This window comes from Hoplias malabaricus, chromosome X1, assembly GCF_029633855.1.
Source record: "Hoplias malabaricus isolate fHopMal1 chromosome X1, fHopMal1.hap1, whole genome shotgun sequence".
Lineage (NCBI taxonomy): Eukaryota > Metazoa > Chordata > Actinopteri > Characiformes > Erythrinidae > Hoplias > Hoplias malabaricus.
This window is the reverse complement of record NC_089818.1, coordinates 16,537,534-16,556,464: the sequence shown is the minus strand read 5'-3', so window position 1 is coordinate 16,556,464 and position 18,931 is coordinate 16,537,534. Positions and strand designations below refer to the sequence as shown.

General features: G+C 38.3%; 1 protein-coding gene and 2 non-coding genes across 5 annotated transcripts; all 3 read right to left on the bottom strand.

Annotated features, from left to right (window-relative positions):
- Positions 1–144: 144 nt before the first annotated feature.
- LOC136675597 (elongation factor 1-delta-like) lies at positions 145–11,876 on the bottom strand. Of its 3 annotated transcripts, none has more exons than XM_066652229.1 (8): positions 11,763–11,876; positions 6,666–6,786; positions 5,841–5,912; positions 2,250–2,337; positions 2,036–2,136; positions 1,418–1,612; positions 392–586; positions 145–275 (listed from the first exon to the last, which is right to left on the bottom strand). In XM_066652229.1, exons 2-8 carry the CDS (start codon positions 6,777–6,779, stop codon positions 237–239), a joined length of 804 nt encoding a protein of 267 aa, XP_066508326.1. In that variant the 5' UTR covers positions 6,780–6,786; positions 11,763–11,876; the 3' UTR covers positions 145–236. The 3 variants fall into 3 exon arrangements, with proteins under 3 accessions (XP_066508326.1, XP_066508327.1, XP_066508328.1); XM_066652230.1 differs by lacking the exon at positions 5,841–5,912 and adding an exon at positions 3,577–3,642; XM_066652231.1 differs by lacking the exon at positions 5,841–5,912.
- Positions 11,877–12,534: 658 nt separating this feature from the next.
- Positions 12,535–12,617, bottom strand: trnal-uaa (transfer RNA leucine (anticodon UAA)). Its single transcript has one exon. It is a non-coding gene; the product is annotated as a tRNA-Leu (tRNA).
- A 1,329-nt stretch (positions 12,618–13,946) lies between these two features.
- On the bottom strand, positions 13,947–14,029 carry trnal-uaa (transfer RNA leucine (anticodon UAA)). The gene has a single exon. It is a non-coding gene; the product is annotated as a tRNA-Leu (tRNA).
- Between the last annotated feature and the right edge of the window lie 4,902 nt (positions 14,030–18,931).

Here is an 18,931-nt window from a genome sequence, read left to right as displayed (position 1 = left end):
TAGATTTACATGGCCTGGAATTATAGGAACTGGTACAGGAACATCAGCTAGAGATGTAACAAATATTTGTATAATTTCTGAAAGAATTCTATATTCATATTAAATTATATAAATTTGTATACGTAATTAATAAAAAACAAATGTCTCAGTTTGTAGAGCTTTATCTGTTTATTTGTAACCGTGCAAAACAAAAGCAGCAGTAACTCTGAGGTGTTGGTTTGATTGTCGAGGCAGACTCAGATCTTATTAAAGGCAGCAACGTCAACACTCTGAATCTGTGGAAATAGAAGGAAATACAAGTTTACAGAGGTCAGAACTGCTTTCAAGTGAAACTGAGATCAAAGCCAATAACACTCATATCTAACAGCTGAGGCCAACGCTCGATACTTACATAGTCCTCAAATTTGGTGATCTCTTCCTCCAGCATGTCTGTTCCTACTTTGTCGTCTTCTACCACGCAGCTGATTTGCAGCTTCTTGATGCCGTAGCCCACAGGAACAAGCTTGGAGGCGCCCCAGAGCAAACCGTCTGCCTGCACCGAGCGCACACACTCCTCCAGCTTAGCCATGTCTGTCTCATCATCCCACTGAGAAAGAGACAAATGGGTTAGGTAACAGGCAGAGGAAAAGCTCTAATTAGCAACCGCAGAGAAGCTCATGAAAGCAGGTTTGAAATCACAAATTATAGATTTGAAAACTTTATAAAGCCACAGGACTCCTAAAAACAAACCTTTCTAAAGCTTTATGCCTAAAGGCTGATTTAGTCAATGCTGTTGTCCAGATGACTGTTGCACAAAGCAGGATTTCTCAGTTAGCTAAACAACTTAAACCCAAAGATGAGGACAGTCTAATAATAATGTCCCTCAGAGCTTTTTCTACTGGTTAGAGTTTTAAAAATAATTGCCAAAAATGCCTAAAAGGACAGATTCTGCTCCTCCCTCCTGTGTGCCCATATTGGGGTGAGCTGTGGCTCATTGATATTTAAAAGAACAGTCGCTGAAACTTGTCATTCTGAACAAGGAGAAAACTGTGCTGTAGTTTTTAATCCTTGTGATATTTTGACTAAAGTATGTCACAGGTTTCATTACGACCCCAGAACATTGTTCACTTGAGGAAAAGTAGTAAAACATGTCTCCTTTCAGTTATCTTACTAATCAGAGCAATCCTGCTTTGTGGAATATCCCCCAGTTGACTAACAACTGACTGTAGTTGGTGTGGATCAGTGACATAATACTAATGGCTTCCGTCTTAAAAATGATAAAAATAATTTACTTAAAAAGCCACAGAAAACACTCATTTGACAAATTAGTTTCTGTGGTATACAAACTTATAAATGTAGGTCTCTGAATGGGCGCACAGAGGGCGTATAGCTTTATAAACACTGCCCTACAGTAAATGTTCTCTAGAGGAGTGCGTACAGGCTTGACATCAAGAAGGATGGAGGACTTGGCAATGAGGGCTGGTTTTGTAGACTTCCTCGCTGCGTACTCCTGCACTCTCTGTTCTTTGATGCGCTCAGCCTCTTCATCTTCCTCATCGCTGCCAAATAGGTCGATGTCATCATCCTCATTCTCTTCCTTCACCATCACCTTTGGTTGAGGAGCTGGAGCAGCCTGAAGTTTGGGAGAAGATTTTAAAAAGATTCTATTTGTAGCAAGTCATTTTTTTAAAATGAAGTCGCTCTAGGTTTATCACAGTCAAACTGACTGCATAATGTATAGCCTTGTTCCACACTGAGACACAAGTGAAAAGAAGCTGGATTATTAAGCTAGGTTCACAAACTTTAGGCAATAACCCCTAGGTTCTAGCTACTTTTAACAGTAAAACATTATATTAATATAGTGCTTTTCAGTAACCCATAAGATGCTTACAGGAACTGAGAACAGCAAGACTGATGTCCAAGCTGGTCTTCATCTAAACGTGTCCAGAATTTTGATTCTGGCCAAAAACATTCATTTCAGTGCTTCACTACTTCTTTCTTCATCCATCAGAGGATATCATGGGGATGATGTGAATAAACTTTTTTCTTCTTTTACCTGTGGGGCTGGGGCTGCTCTGCTTGGCTGGCTCTGGCCTTTCTCCAGCACTGACATTCTGGAATCCAGTTTGGACATCATGGCCCTCAGGTCATCCACCACTGACAGAACAGAAAGCAAACAGAACAAGAGAGTGAGGGATGCTACCTGCAAGTTGCAATGTTTTGTAAACACAGAATTCATACTGATAGTAATGGGAAACACAAATGCACACCTTTGTGCAGGCTCTTGTTGTCCAGCTCCAGACTCCTGATGCGTGAGAGAAGTTCAGTCTGATCTTCCGATCTGCTGGTGTTCTGACTCTGCCGCCAAGGATGGAAAGATGAAAGTTAGAGACCTGAACTGGCCAGGGGGGGAAATACTGCGATAAACGCATGCGGGAATCAAATCGCTTTTCAGGAGAGGATGCAATGCCAAGCTCCTGAGAGCAGTGAGCACACACTCCACATCTCACACTCCATGCAGCTCTGACAAATAGACTTATCAGGAAAGAATTGTTACTGCTTACTAGAGAGGCACAGGGCTCAAAAGGAGCAGCAAAATATTGGAACTGTTAACAAGCTCCAACAAGCTTTAACTGTCACTGTTCAAAAAAATTTATAATTAAAAACAAAAATTCAAAAAATAATAATAAAAAAATGCATATCCACTTTTACTGATATTTGATATTTTATTGATATTTAGTTTCCTCCATCATTTCAACACGGCAGCTGTCCTTCACACTAACTTTAATGAATGGACCAATAGAAAATTATTGAAATCAAAATTTTACATAGATTTCCACTGAAAGTTTCCCCCTCCCTTCTAATATAAAGTTAGAATTTGGAGATTTTTTATTTGACAGTGACAGTATGAAAGTCAGTGATTAAGAAATTGTGGTATTAAATAAAATTATTTGCTGCCAAAACAGTTTGCAATCAAAAAATATATATACACTTTCAGTTCTCTGGAGTGTATCCTGTTCTTTGTAATAAAACCTTTTATGCAGAATCCCCGTCACTGTTATCTGGTTCAAAAACACAATCTCAAACAAACTGCAGGCCTGCACTGTAATCATATAAAGACACAGCATTATCAATACTTTACAATTCACTGACCATTCTGTAGGTAAATATTCTTTTGACACCTGTTATGGATATAAACCGCACCCTATTTTAAACTTAACATACTACAAATGTCTGAGCATTTCTGTCTAAATTTCACTGAAAACGCAGCCATGGGTTGGGGGCAAGGGACAAAACCTTTAACATCAAGTGATTATTTAACATTTACCATGGCTTTACACTGACCCATGCAGTTTAATCTCAGCAAAAGCGATGTACGCCTTAAAAAGTGAGCATGCAATTATGGGTTTACACACATTCCTAAACACTTTTGGTAAAACGCCACATGCTTACATGCACATTACACACCCACACCATTCAGCTTTAACTGTTTAACTCTTTCAGGGAAAAGAGTAATAAATGTGAGGCAGCAGAATGAGCATCTCCCTCTCATGCCTTTTCACTCTAAAAGCCAGGCTTCTGTGCCATGGCACTTACAGTCTTGCGCTCGCGGGGTTTTTGAGGACGTGAATGCCCTTTACCCGGCTGTAGAGCTGCTTTCACCTGAGAGTAGTTCACAATAAAATCACCCCATGTACACAAACAGACAAACAGAAGAGCAGTGAAAAGTCAGTCAGAACAGACTGTGTGTCAGAAGAAAACAAACAAACAGTTTTAATTTAGATTAAAAGCAACTAAACCACAACAATGTTTTAACGCATCTGAATCTGTGACTCCTATATGATACACAAGTGATAAATAACTAATAAATGTGGTATATGAGCAGCTTCAGAGTATTAACACACTAGTACTAAATACATGAATGACTAAAAAAACAGTAATTAATCACAAATAAACAGCACTTTTCTGACACCTACTGGGCAGTGATTCTGTACAACATTAAGCATGGAAACCCCCACTTGGCAGACCCACTTTGTGGATCATAATCTGGTTAATTGCAAAATAACATGTGAGCTGTGTTTAATAAGAAATACGTTAAAAACTTTCATGTTGTTTGCGACGCTTTGGCATACACTACCGCTTTTTTAAATAGAACAAACTAACACTGAAAATATAAGACACCCTGCAAGTACTACATATTTACATATGTAGGTGTGGTGGAGAGTGAAAGTTTGTTGATCAGACTCCAGTCCACATGGCATGTTTCAGTCAATGACACCATAAGCCACAGACACAAAAATACCCTGCAGCAAGCCGTAAGGCAACAAGCTCCACCACCCCCCTCACAGTGCAAAAAACACACACACACGGTAACAGGACTCTCACTGCATCACTGGGGAACAGCTCAATGAACAACACAGGCATATACACAAAAAGCACAAATAACTTACTAAACATGCATAAAGAAAAGCCAAAGGGAAACATTAAGCATTAATTTAAATTGCAGAACCTCTAATGAACTGCTGGAACCTCTCAGATGAATGCCTGGTTTCAAATATGGATGGGTGTTATGGCAAAATGTAATCATAAAGAGCCAGATTAGACCTTCCAAATTCAATTATTCTAAGAGAATCATTTTATTATTTTGATAAGATCTTCATAACCACCCATATTTCCTAGTTAGGCACAAATCTGAAATATGGACTTAAATCATGATGAATGAGAAGCTGCCCCTGCTGCCAGAGCAGTCAAAAGAAGTCACAGCTGCTCTGTCCGTTATCTACAAGCTCTTCAGCAGCTGCAAATGGGGCAAAGTGAAGCGGTTACACTACAGAATGAAGCAGGGGCAAAATTGGTAGCTTGGACGACAGCTGAGAAAACCCAACAGGAGCTTTGACCGGCCAGCAACCTTCCAGAATCATGGAGGAAAAGCTTAAATATAAAAATACAAGATCTGTATAGAAAACTGGGGTCTAACTGAGCATGCTCCAAGACTAACCCAGAGCCTAGTTTCATTCTGTTGATCAGAGTCCAGTAAAATCTATTGACAGAATGTAGCATGCCAATAAATTGGTGGCCAATTTAGCTGAAATATTATTGCACAATACACACTTTGGTGGACTGGTTACAAAAGACTCTGGGTATGTGTGTGCGCGTATATATATATATATTTTGTGACTTGAAAATCCCACTCCTTTAAACCATAATTTCCATTATTGTTTTAATTATGGCATTTTGCATTACTGTAAATGTAAGTTTTGTCCAGAATGACATTGGACACCTCTGTTAGACACCTATTGTTATTGGAGTTGTGGTTATCTGGAAGCAGCTGTATGGTCCACCAAGTAGCACTAGTGATTTATCATTCAGCTCTACTGCTATAGTAGTGCATTTGAGCAGGTTTACTATCAAACTGAGCTAGGACGAGGTCCCCTAGGACCGCCGCTGTAGTGTGGCACTGACCGCCGGCATTTCTGGCTGTCCAGCTGGTGACAGACACGTTTACACTGTTTTGGAATCATTTTATGCAGAGGTAATGACCACTGCTTCAGGCAAAAAAAAAACTTAAAAGCCATATCCACAGACTGTTACTGGCCGAGAGAGAGAGAGAGTCTTTTCACATAATCGCCCATTCAAATCATGAGCACATCATTGGCCAGGCACTTTAGGAAGCAGGCTAGTGATTGAGTGACAGTTAAGAGTGCACTCAGAGTCACAACGACAAAAACTATTCAGTCTTGTTAGAAATAAAGTAACGCGTCATTCTAAATGTACGCAGAATGCATTCTGATTATTGGAGGTCTGGAGCGAAACTCACGAGTTTGGGCTGTATTTTGGGGGAGGGGAAAGGTAGTACTCACTCCGGCTAGGGATTGCTGGATAGTCTGCCGGGCTTTAACAATGTCCTGCAGGATGGCACTAGCGTCTCTCTCCTGAAAGGGTACAGCGGGGCAGAGAGGGCCAAGTCAAACCAGCAAGCAAGGGGCAGATGGTAAGAGGGCAGGCAGGCGAGCAGAAAAACATATACATACACAGAGATAAGGGAGGGCAATATGGCAAACTATTAAGTACCTTAAGGCCATTTGGAAATTCACTTTTCCACCTTAATTTAAAAGAAATATATAAAGAAATCACATGCTGTTCACCATGCTGGAGCTTAATATTTATTTACAAAAATCTGTAAAAGCCTTTATGATTTATATAGTGTTCATGGTTCTAGATATAACAGTGTTACCCAGTTACTCAGGAGAGTGCAATCTGAATCTGAACAACAATAACATCATATTGCCCACCCTTTCACACATACACACACACACACACCTCAAACCAGCTGCAGCAACAGCATCTAGGCAAAGACAGATAGCGCAGAATAACCATGCAATTGAGGAGGAGGTTGTTGGTTTTTTTTTTTTTTTTTAATAAATCCTCATCCATGCTTCTCTTCCTGACCACGGATGGACAAACAACAGCTGAGCAAACAGGCAGTCAGGCTCCATCAATATCAGCGCTGTACAAACTGAAATATTCATACAGCTCATTATGTGCTGCCATGACCGTAGACGTGGAGTAGCGAGGATTTAAACAAGGGTCGGGTCTGATTAATATCAATGAGGGAAAAGTCACAGCCCCCAGCTGATGTAATTTCCTCTGATGGTGTTGCGTTCAGACCCTGGAGGAAGCCGTACCTGAGGAGCCTGCGAGATGCCATTCACTCCTTCATAGAAGCGCGTCTCCGCCTCATCATATTTGGATTTGTCGAACCAGATGTTTTCCTGGGCAAGGCACTGGAGGTCACTCATTTTGTTGCTGCAGGGAAAAAAGGGAAAGACAGAAAAACAGCAGGTGAGCAGTGGGGTTAGAGCTCAGAATAGGAAGATCAAGAGAGAAAAACCCAAAGCAAAACTAGCACTAAACTTGCTTATCAACCTATCACTGTTTATTGTAAATCAGATTTCATATTAAACCACAAAGTTGAGACCATGTTAAGTGCTTTAAATGCAGTAAATAAGTGTACTAACAAAATTATATAAGCAAAGGAGAATAATCTGAACAAAGTGCTCTAGAACACCGACATATATTCAACGGTGCAGCAACTAATGACAATTACTCATTTACAGTTTAAAAGAAATTTAATTTATTCATTTGAGTTATATCAAGAAAAACATGTTTACAAATATTCATTTCATCTTAAAAGCCTGTTATTTCATTATTGCAGTTTGGCAGCCAACATGTTAGATCATTTTATGGGTATTTCCCCCCAAAAATCATCCAAATATCTGAGCTTCAACTCAAATATTTGTAGAGAGCAACAGTTTTCAGGGGCTACAACCTGCATGGATATGGTTACGTTCAGCACAAAAGCACACTGACCAGTGCAGATCACAGATCATGTGACAAGGGGAGATTTGAAAGGCCAGCGTAGGGCTTTCTCTCAGTAAAACCCATTTGTTGCTTTTGCTGACCCAAGCCCATGGACAATAGCCGCAGCCTAGCATGCTCCTGAACTCTTCCTGTCTGCGGGACGGTTATTGGTGCCCATTCTCTTCCATGCAGCTATAAGCCACACTAAACACAGGTAGGTTTTCATTTAAGTGAGGATTGGTGTTTGCAGGGATTCAGGGTGGCATTCCAAAAGGATCACTCAGTGCAGACAAGCAACCAAGGAAACGCCAAAAAACATTTAAAAGTAAATAAATAAAAATAAACATTAACATAAGTCAACACAAGTAACATTTATAAACCAAGCAGAAAATACAGAAAACAGAACGCTATTGGCCCATGCCCTGCATTGTGCCATACTTGTCCCGTCTTTTCTGAGGGGTGCGTTCAGTCTCTGAGAAGACCCTCTTCCTGCCTCTTCCCCGGGGAACTATCCGACCCCTTTGTGGTTCTGAAGATGAGCGATGGTGGCTGTGAGGTAGAGGGCTCCCACCCTCGTTACTCTGTTGGCTCTCGTTCCGCCTTGCTCTAAACACGAGGGGCCGATGGGCCCGGTCCCTCGGAGAGGACGACAGAGGGGGTGCCCTCATCCCTGATGTAGAATTCTGAAAGTAGCCCTCTGCTTCTTCGTACATGTTGCTGTTAAACCAAACAATCTCTCCTCTGGAGCCCTGCATGGGTCCCAATCCCTGCACAACGAAACCTTCCTCCAAGCCCTGGCTCTCTGAACGAGATGAGCGTGGTCTTCGTCTCCTGGCCCCATGCAGGTCATCTCCATTCAGGTTAGAACCAGGCAGACCTGGGCCGTTCCCCGAACCCTGCCGTACTCGGCCTGAGGCTCCGCCCTGGGACTGATCGCCCCTCTGAGTCTCCATCTTAGGATAGGTTACAGCAGAGACAAAAAAAAGGAGGGGGGGGGGAGGCAAGTGAAAGGGCAGAAGCTACAGGATAGGGATGGGCTTGGTTATTTGAATATACAGATATCAGAAGACCTAATTGTTTTAAGTAATTCAAAATTGTGACATATCTTGGATAAGTTCATTTTAATTTACTGGGTAAATTAACTGAATATGTGCAAGTGACAGAATTTCAGAGAAAACTGTGATGTCTAGCATCATTCAGCAATATTTCAGAGGAGCCATCCATGACAAGACGACATAATTCATGCAGTATTTAAATTGTGAATCCACAAGGTAATCACTGAGGAAAATTATTAACTCATATTTAGTAGGATTCATTTATCTGGTTAATATTCCACAAGTGTGTGCCAAACACAAGTCATAGTACGGAGTCTTTTCTATACCTCAATGACACTGCTTTGCATAAATAACACAGTTTATTTCAACTATGAACATTAACAAATAAGCCCACGCCTACAGAATTGAGTTCTGTTATATTTTATATGTAACGAATATGTGAAGGATATTCAGAAACCAAACAAGTCAGCCGCAGTCAGTCCACACAGCCAGACATGCCTCAATGCAGGTAGTTGAAAGAAAATTGTGAAGGGCATCATTACTCAATACTTAATATTCATTACTCTGTATGATGTATTTCAAGGTAATTTCGACTTCAACTTTCTTTTACAACCATGCACAATCACACAACCTTCACTTTTCAGATCATAAAATGTTAATCCTAACACATTTCATACCATGAATTTATATATAAATGAATTCATACCAAGAAATTCATTTATATTGCCCATTATATTATTGCCCAGCCATATATTAAATAAAAATCAATCAAAACAATAATAAAAGACAATATACAACGATGCAAAGCAAATGTTAAAATGCAAAAATGCAGTGTCTTGTCCAAATGAAATTACAAGATGCTGTAAAATGGCAACAGGCGAGTACTGAATAGCATGCACACACACACACATTTTATATATATATATATATATATATATATATATATATATATATATATATATATATATATATATATATATATACACACATATACATATATATATATACATATATACATATATACACATACATATATACATATACATATATACACACACATATATATATACACATACATATATACATATACATATATACACATATATATATATATATATATATATATATATATAAATAATTATATATAATATATATTTATAATTATATAATAAATATAAATAATTTGATGTCTTCACTGAATTCTGGAATAGCTGAAAAGATGAGCAGCACTGAGCTGCACTTATAATGCTATCGATATACGTTATATTTCTCTTTAATACTCATCCAGGTATGTGTAGCCCAAATTTGTAGACTGTATACATTTTTGTATGAATATGTACAGTGGGATTATAAGTGTGCCCAGAACCCATAATCTGCACATTCCCATCATAAAGGGTTCTGATTAAAATCTACAAATAAAGAAATTGTTTCACAATACATTTAAAGCTAAGATGAAAACACGCCATAAAACACCACAAGATAGTGAATCATTGAAGTATTTGAATAATGCACATACACACTCCATTACAATCTAGAACTTGTTAGCAACACCTCTGTATTACTGCAATACACTCTGAACGCCCATCAGCATCGCATTAAAACAGAACACAAACAACATGCCATTACACAGCACTCTCTCGCCATTCTCCATTCAAACACTCACCTTCTGATGAGCTCAGAGAAAAAAAAGATGGATTTTTGCAGGCTCTCTCTAACAGTAAGCATTGTGACTGTCAGAAATCACATATATAATGGGCACAAAACTGGATGCAAAAGATCAAGCACTCCCTTTGTATTAAATCTGAAAGTGCGATAAAGTAGCAGCCTCATTATTCAGAATGATTTGAAGTAAAACGCTCTGCTCTAGGTAAGAGTGCCAGAACCTGAATTGTTCACAGTTGTGGTGATAAGAACTGGACGTCTGAAAAATTGAATGTCTCTAAATACTAAAATACATCACAAAGTTTCAGGGGTACAGCTGCAGTTATATGCAAAGGTTTGGGCAACTTCTGTGGCAAACTATTTGTTTCTGCAATGTCAACAGTGACTTTATAATCGATTAACTTTAAAACTAAGTTAATATGCAATTCAATGTGCATGTTTTGAAGATGTTAGATGCCAGTACTTACACCTCTTTTGGAAGACATGCTTGAAAATATTGTAAAACCTTTTAGCTAGGAGCCTTTCTATAATGCTTTTAAGAATTTTCAGCCAATCTTCTCTGCAGAATTGTAATAGAATTGTAATTCTATAAAACATATGGTCTGTGTACCATGCAAAGCAGATATAACATTCTAAAACCTTTAGCAACTAAACAAAACTATTATTTAAGCTAAACAACCTCAAAACAATGTCCACCACAATGTTTAACAGGTAGAACTAGTGAAAATAAATAAATAAATAAATAACAATAAAACATCTCAATTAGACTTAGAATGTAATGCTTTCTTTCTGTTCAAAATCCAACGAAAAAAGTAATTTGCCCAATGGTTTTCTAATTTCAAAAAACTGTATCTACACCTAACTTGAACTGAACTTGAACTTGATCCGCTTCATGCAAAACCACAGGTGTCAGAACATTTACATTCCCATTCTGATAACTGATTCAACTCCTTAAACAGTCATCTCTGCTCATGACAGTTGGGCATGAAAACAGAGGTAAATTCCAAATGAAAAATAAAAATATCCAGTATGCATGGATCATTGAACATACAATGTCCCTGGACCTACTTTTACACTTACCCCTCCATCACTCGCCTGCAGCTTGTGAGCCTCACCCCAAGTTGACAGTTTTGGTTATATGAGAGTTTATGAGGTAAGAAACCTTGGATGTCTGAATCTGTATATTTACGATTCTCTTAAGAAAACTGCAGTTACAAAACGGATAGGTGCGGCCATGGTGTTAAGTGCTAATGTCACTCGCTGTACGTTTTCCGGTGTATAACCCACAGCACATGGTTGTCAACATTAAACCCTTTACAACATTGTACCCTTTAATTTCACTGGATGTTGTCTTTAACTTCTTCCCTGTTTAAGGTGAAACGGACAATTGGAGTAGGAAGTCAACTCAAATTTAAAGCCCAGGTTTGGAGGTACTCAGACTGTAAGAAATACATTATAAAATGGCGTTGGGACACTGTTAAGCTGCTATATATGACTCAGTCTCTAAGAGCTTTGGGGTCAACGTTACAGGGCTCGTCTCAACATGGCTATAGATAGACTTCACTTTAACCCGCTAGTTTCTCACGTGGCCACGTGGCGAGACTGTGGCACTTACACTTACTATTTACACCAATAATGTTAATCCAAGTTAAACAAAAACACACTTAACATCCATATACCGCGGAAAAACTACTTTTCACTTACTTTCAAACGTGTGTATTCGGCGGCCGGTCTGAGTGAACGTCTCTGAGGAGAGTGTTGTTCTGAAAAGAACGCTCGGGGTCGGGTCTCCTCAACTTATTCTTACTATAGGGCAGACTACAAACATATGTATTTAGATGAACGACGGGGTGTAAAGTTTAAGCATATTTATTTAAATTATTTCACATGTACATATTGATTTTTAGATTATTATTATTGGATCAGTAACCAAAATCGACGAATGTTACGCTAAATACCAATATATAAATCATGCCACCCCCGTTTGGGGAATTGGTATGTTCCATTAACTTTGTTCGCCATAGTGGCTGTCAAAGCAACCGTTAAGAAGAGTGATACGTTTTCCTTTCAGTTAAGTTCTAAAAAGGTCTTAAAATAGGATCCATTTAGACACTTTTCCACAGTTAACCCATGTTTGCGCGCCCTTTTTTGAGAAAGCTAGTCCTACAAATAAAATTTTTAAAAGTCCTCAAGTTTCTACTTATAATAGTGAAATAAGTTTCTTTAATTGCACCTGGACACAAATTGTTAACTGTGCAAACATACATTTTGTAGTAAGCACCTAATGGAACATTTACACACTCACAACACTGAGGGTTACCATGCTTAATGCCAGCTAGCTGATATGTCATCACAGCATCAAACATTATTTTCACTTTAAACTGCTACAGATTGCCAAATCCCATATATACAAACACATCCCTCTGTTTTTCTTGATAATGTTTAATATATATTAACAGCACAAATGCTAACAAGCTACCAGGAGTGGGGTTTGAACCCACGTGGGCATTTGCCCATTGGATCTTAAGTCCAACGCCTTAACCACTCGGCCATCCTGGTGTTGTGTTGCTGTTTAGTTGCAGTTGCAGTGGACATTAAGGCCTCTGCCTGCCTGACCCAGCATCATCCTTTGTTTCAGCTGGCACGTTACTCTGCACATGGCTGGCTTATCACTGTCTCTGGGGCCCTACTGAACTGACTTTTGTCCAATTTACTGTCCACTCCTGATGTCCTTGCAGTGACAGCATCATCTGACATCGCCAGACACTGGCATAGTGGATAGACAGTGTCCTCTGCTGTGTTCCAAGTGTTGGGAATGTCCATTTTCTGACAGTTTTGGCATAATTCCCAGACAAATGATGGACATACAGCAGTCGATGAGAAGAAGGGTTTAGATTCCAGCACATTTTGTTGAAGTCACACCAGATAAACCTGGAAATTAACTGTTGTGTTGAATCAAGTGAGATTTTGCATGTTTGTGCTAGTCTACAAGAGATATAATAATAGTTCCCTTTGGTCAGTGACCCTTTAACTGCTTGCTTGAGATAATCGTATTGAAATTATTTTTTCTTGTGTGTCATACCAGAGATAACAAACATTAATATGTAATTAATATAAATGACCGTAACTCAGCTCTGTCTGCTTTATTTCTAATGCTATATTTCCATTTCTCCATGTGTAAGCTGTCACTTGTCCTGGATTATATAAAAAATCAAACTGCAAGTTACATTTGGTTTTGTGCACATCTAGGACTCTCAAATTATATTCTCAAACTGGGCTCTTACCAAACACCTTTTATCTCAGAATTACTGTAATCCAGAGCTTCCGCCTGTTGTAATGATTCTAATTACCCTCAGAACGCATGGCCAAGAATGGGACAGACCCAGAATGTCAAGTGTTGGTAATGTTTTGTCTAAATCCTCTGAATTAATGCACATAGAATCCGACCTTACAAGTCTGGCACTTATTCTGTGGGGTGCCATATGCTGTATCTAAGGGCTAAGGTTTGGGGATGTGGCACAGAACCTGCGTGCAATAACACACCTATTTTGATACATGTGAAAGAGTAAGTGAATGAGTGAATCAGTCTCAAGCATCTTAAAAAACTTTAAAAAATGCAAACATATTGACATGCAGTACATGGAAACTTGAGACAAGTGACACCATCAGCTGCATTATAGAATGTTGTGCTAATTGCAAAACACTATCGTACCTCTGCAGAGCACGAATCCACATCTAATTCAGAATTACTCAAAGCCATTTAGACACTCAACAACATTTGCATTTGAACATTAGACGCAAATGCTTTCTCCTGTTTGTCGGCAAGGCTTTATAATTCCAAAGGCATAAGCTTTAAAGAGGACATTTATTAAGATAAAGACAAGCAACTACCAGGAGTGGGGTTTGAACCCACGAGGACAGCTGTCCATTGGATCTTAAGTCCAACGCCTTAACCACTCGGCCATCCTGGTTCAGATGCTCAATGTTTTATTGTAAGGGATAAAAACTTGAATTTCAAATTTATTGACCACTGATATTGATAAATAAAAGTACAAAGTATTTTGTGAATGGCCTAGAAAAAAAAATAACCCAGAAAAATGTAGGATTTGAAATGCAAAGGTTGGTTCATGCAGTGGCTAAAAATATCAGTGTGAAGGTTTTGAGAATGAACAACTCCCAGAGAGCACACCTCCACCAGACTGAAACATGAAAGCTTGTACAAGACATCAGTCAGATTTGTCCTCTGTGTATATTACATTGTGCTATTAAAGGAGCCTACATTTTGTTATTCAAGCTCTTCCCTCAGAAGTCACTAACAGAGCAAGGCTGGCAGACTGGGCTCAGATGTTTAGAATTTTGAAAGACTTATAACAGATCATAGTACAGAGACGTTGATAATGATTGTCTGAGAGTGTGGAAAATGATTGAATGAAGAAAATAAAAATGACAGAAAAAGTTCTCAAGTTCTTTTCACTTCATTTATGGGTACATGAATGTAAAGGATTTAACCTTGTTTAAATCATTTGTTGGCATGGAGGGGATGTCTAATACTTGTTTTGGAGACATAGTCGTGCCTTTAGCTTTTGAAGATCTCCAGCCACGGTCCTCTGAAAAATATTTGTCTCTTTATTCAACCTCCTGCTACTCGATATGGAGGCAAATGTGCATGTAGACTCACTACAGCTCTGGCTAATACAAACTTGAATCATTGCTCCAAAATATTTATTGACAGATTTATTAATTTGTGTATTCTCTTATCATTATATGGTTTAATCATTAGCAGAGTTTGGTCTCTATGTCACCTCATATTTATACCCTACTGAAACTGGTGCTTCCATTAAGCCAAGGCTATACATCTTGGCAGTCAAGTGCTCTGTGGAAAAACCATCTACAACCCTTCCACACCAAAGTCTTCTGTTGTGCTTGGCTCTAAGTACACAGAGCCGCCATGATTTCCGTTGACACTATGCATCTGCTTATCTTCACAGAGTGAACCCTCTGCATCTGAGAACTCCCACTTCTGACATGCTAAACTAGCTTTCATACATTATTGATCTCAGCCATAGCAAACTCATTAGAATGTGCTAATGAACAACTGGACTTCTGAGTTAAAGGATTTGGGTTTAAACCTAGATTTGCTTGCTCATTTCCACGATGGATTTATTCATAGACACAGTGCTGATTGTTTATCCCAAAGCATGGTGTGAGGGAATTTTCCTTGGGAATTTTGGGAGTTAAGCCTTAGAATGATTTTCAGCCTTTTCCAAAATAAAGGCTAATAAAGGGTTTAAAACAAAATTCTGGGGGTGAAAAAATGATCAAATATACACATAAGAAATTTGACTCTCAGATTATGCTCAAAACTTCTCTAAAATACTATTTATTGAAATGTAAACAATGTCATGTCTAATATTACTTTGTCTAATAATTTGTGAAAGAGAAATGAGACTTAAAATATGTTTTCTTTCAGTAGCGCTGACAGGAACCATTGTCCTGATGTTAACTAAGCAATTGTGTCCATTTTATTTACTATCCAAAAACTACAGGGGATTATTCAATAAATATATAATCTTGTGAGGTAGCATTGAAATGCCCTTACAGTTGTTTTAGATCACCACAACTATGAACCATTCTGAATTAACTCTGACTTTGTTTACATGTGTATGACAAATTTATGAAGAGTGAAGTATAAGTGAAGAGTGAAGAAAGGTTTGAAGCTAATGTTGCTAACTAATTTTCAACTTACTCTAATTAGCGTCATGAAAACTGCAGGCTAAAACACTGAACTTCAGTTCACCTCTTTAATTCATTGGTTTAATAAGGGTCTGTGTTGATGGTTCACATGTAAAACCGCTTCTTTAGGTTTCACTCCAGTTGTGCTAGCTGTTATATTTCTGTGAACAAATGAAGATGTAGCCCACCGAACTTCACTACTGTGAAAGCTTGTAAAGATCAAAGTAAAGTGGTGATATCTGTGTTTCGCAGAGGTGGACTTATCCACAGCAAAGGTTTTGTCATGAACATCAAAGCCTTCCTCTGCCTACAGTTTCGTTACAATGTACAAGCCATTAAACATGACTTTGAGAGTTCAAGCAGCTATAATGGCTTCTTCACAGTCACTAAACCTGGGAAATGTAAGGCCTTACTTATGATGTTTGATGTGTTGGTGGTGTGCTTTATGATCTTCTCTTATAATCATCTGTAAGGTCAGGTCTAATAATTAACTACATGGAATTGGTTGTGTAAAAGTCAGAGACCACTCTTATAGTGTCCATTTTACAATCAAAACAGCCTTTAAAACTCATTTTTCATTAATTGATTGCACTTCACTGGATATTATATAATCTACTTTATTAATGGAGGGGAAAGTCAAAAGAAATTAAGTGGGAAAATAGGATTCCTAACAACCAGGCAAGATACAACACACTTCCAAAACTGTCCACATATGAGAAAACTAAGCTCCACTCTCGCTTCATATCTAACAAACAGCTGTTTATATCACCATCTATAACTCAACTCTGTGGGTCTGAATGATGCGAAGCTATCAAGAAATCCTTGCTAAAAAAAATCTGTAAATCAAACAATGAACAGCATGGCCACCCCAGAGCCCAGATCTCAACATGTGAATGTAACTGGGATTAGTTGGATTATAAAAAGTGCAACCAACTGCTAAGACTGAACTTGAGCAGTGTGGAAACTGTTATTCAACAGGCTTGACATGAATGTGAATCACACATTGGGCAGATAATGTTGTTACAGAGGGAATAAATTAATTTATCTTTTATTTATAAGATAAGATATTTTAGATTAATATAAGACACCCACAGACATACATATTATTTGTAGTTTTGAGCAAGGCATTTGATTAGGTTTTAATTCAAGTGGGTCATTTGCCCAAAGGGTCCAGACACCCTCTTGAGTCTGTTGCAGTTTTATTGATTTGTTAACAGTGCTCAGTGGTTAATTAAAGAAGGGTACCCCATCGACATTACAAACATAAAAAAAAATATTTTAAAGGCCATAACATTGTGCTAATAATTTAATTGTCTGGAATAACATGCGAAGGGTTTTATATTACACCTGAAAACGTCTCTGTGAGTATCTCTGAGACACAAATCACTTCAGCGCATGGTGACCCAGCAGCTTCTTTGTCTTATTTGTTTATTAGGAGTTCTATTTTTTCTAATAATTTTATATTTTAGTTTCATGTGATCATTCTACTTTCTTTGTAGCAGAATATATTGTATATAATCTGACCTAAAAAAATAAACCCTGAAAATAAAGAGCTAATCTGTAACATTGATTTAAATAGACTTCATACGACATAAATAGACTTCATTTATAGAGTGTGCAAAAGTGTCTAACCCATTTTTATCCTAGATAAGCCTATATCTGCAGAAAGCAAGTAGGGAATGACAGAAATAGGACGACAGAAATAGGCTGTAATTGCCTAAAATTAGATCGTTTTCCAGCATGCAACAACACATCACAAACAAGATCAATTTGCCTTGGGATAAAAAGCACACTGCCACAAGAAAACATGGTAGCATGCATAAAATGTTGGGCACCCCTGTGGGAAATAAGGACATGTCCTCTACAAAGAACACTTCATATACAATCCTAATCTATTTTCTTACTTCTTACTTTCTATATGAAAACAGTAGCAATTCTGTTCTACATGAACAGGTTTGAACCTCTTTTTATTTCTTTGAACAAGTAGGTTTTTTGTTACCTACTAACGTCCTGGGTGAGACACTCTTATAAGGTCAGTGTCAGTGAATGGAGCTAAAGTGTTGTAGGCTGAACAAATATATGACCTCACAAAAACAGTAACTTAAAAATAAGCCGTTGGGTACTAGGATGGTAGTGTACAAAAAGAACAACACTTACAAAGCTATTTGTAAACAAATATTACTAAGCTGTTTTAGCTAGGGTGACCAGACGTCCTCTTTTACCCGGACATGTCCTCGTTTTTAGACTTAAAAAAATGTCCGGCCGGAATTTCACAAACGTCCGGGATTTTGTTTTTCTAGAGCTTACATAGAACTTCGAGAAGTTTCGTTCACAAACTAGTCCCGCCCTCCCCTACTCCGATTGGTTCGCTTGAGTGAGAAGGGGGCGTGGTGAAGTAGCTTAAAATCTTCTGATTGGACGGTCTGACTGTAGAGCTACCGTTATTGGTCGATAACCTTCTCTGTCAAGTGTGACTTGGTTAGTCTGCACGTCAGTAGTCGCCCAACACCCCCCCCCCCCGTCCTCTTTTTCACCATGTGTCAAATCTGGTCACCCTATTTTAGCAGAAGATGACACCAGCATGCAAGCCATATCTCAGTTTTTTAGTAAAAAGACTTTTTTGTAGATCTCTTTTATGTAGTAGTTTATTCGCAGAAACTCATTTCAGGTAACAACTGTAGACTTCTTCCTGTTTATATTAGTAATCAGAATTACAGTGTGGATATCTGCAACTAGATTTTTTTTTCTGTTACAGAAAGCAAATTGGGTTTTTACTAATAGAAATTTAATTGCACCTAAGAGGGAGTGAAATTCCCTGTAAGTCAGGGATGACATATGGCTAGTTAAAATTACATTAAGGAGGTTTCGTTCTGGAAATATGACTAGCCAGAATGGCTTTATAAATCTTGATTTATATTATTATTAGTAAAATGTTCTTGGCTCATATCTGAAATAAGTGTTTCTACTCTAGTAAAAACCACATCACAGAGAGCATTAATTACTTCTTAGTCTTAAAGAATGGGTTAGGACTTTTATCACTGGTGTCTGTTTATTTCGGAGGGGATACAGCAGACCGTAGAGCAGAATTTCATTGGCACACCTCTCCAATGAGAAAACAGCTAAAGGACATCCCTATTGAT

Bases quoted from the DNA above. Each gene is read 5' to 3' on its own strand.
- LOC136675597 (XM_066652229.1), bottom strand. From the start codon at position 6,779: ATGAGTGACCTCCAGTGCCTTGCCCAGGAAAACATCTGGTTCGACAAA. The intron at 5,913-6,665 runs GTACGGCTTCCT...GTACCCTTTCAG, and splicing joins GCATCTCGCAGGCTCCTCAG to GAGAGAGACGCTAGTGCCAT. The intron at 1,613-2,035 runs GTAAAAGAAGAA...CCCAAACTTCAG, and splicing joins GAGCAGCCCCAGCCCCACAG to GCTGCTCCAGCTCCTCAACC.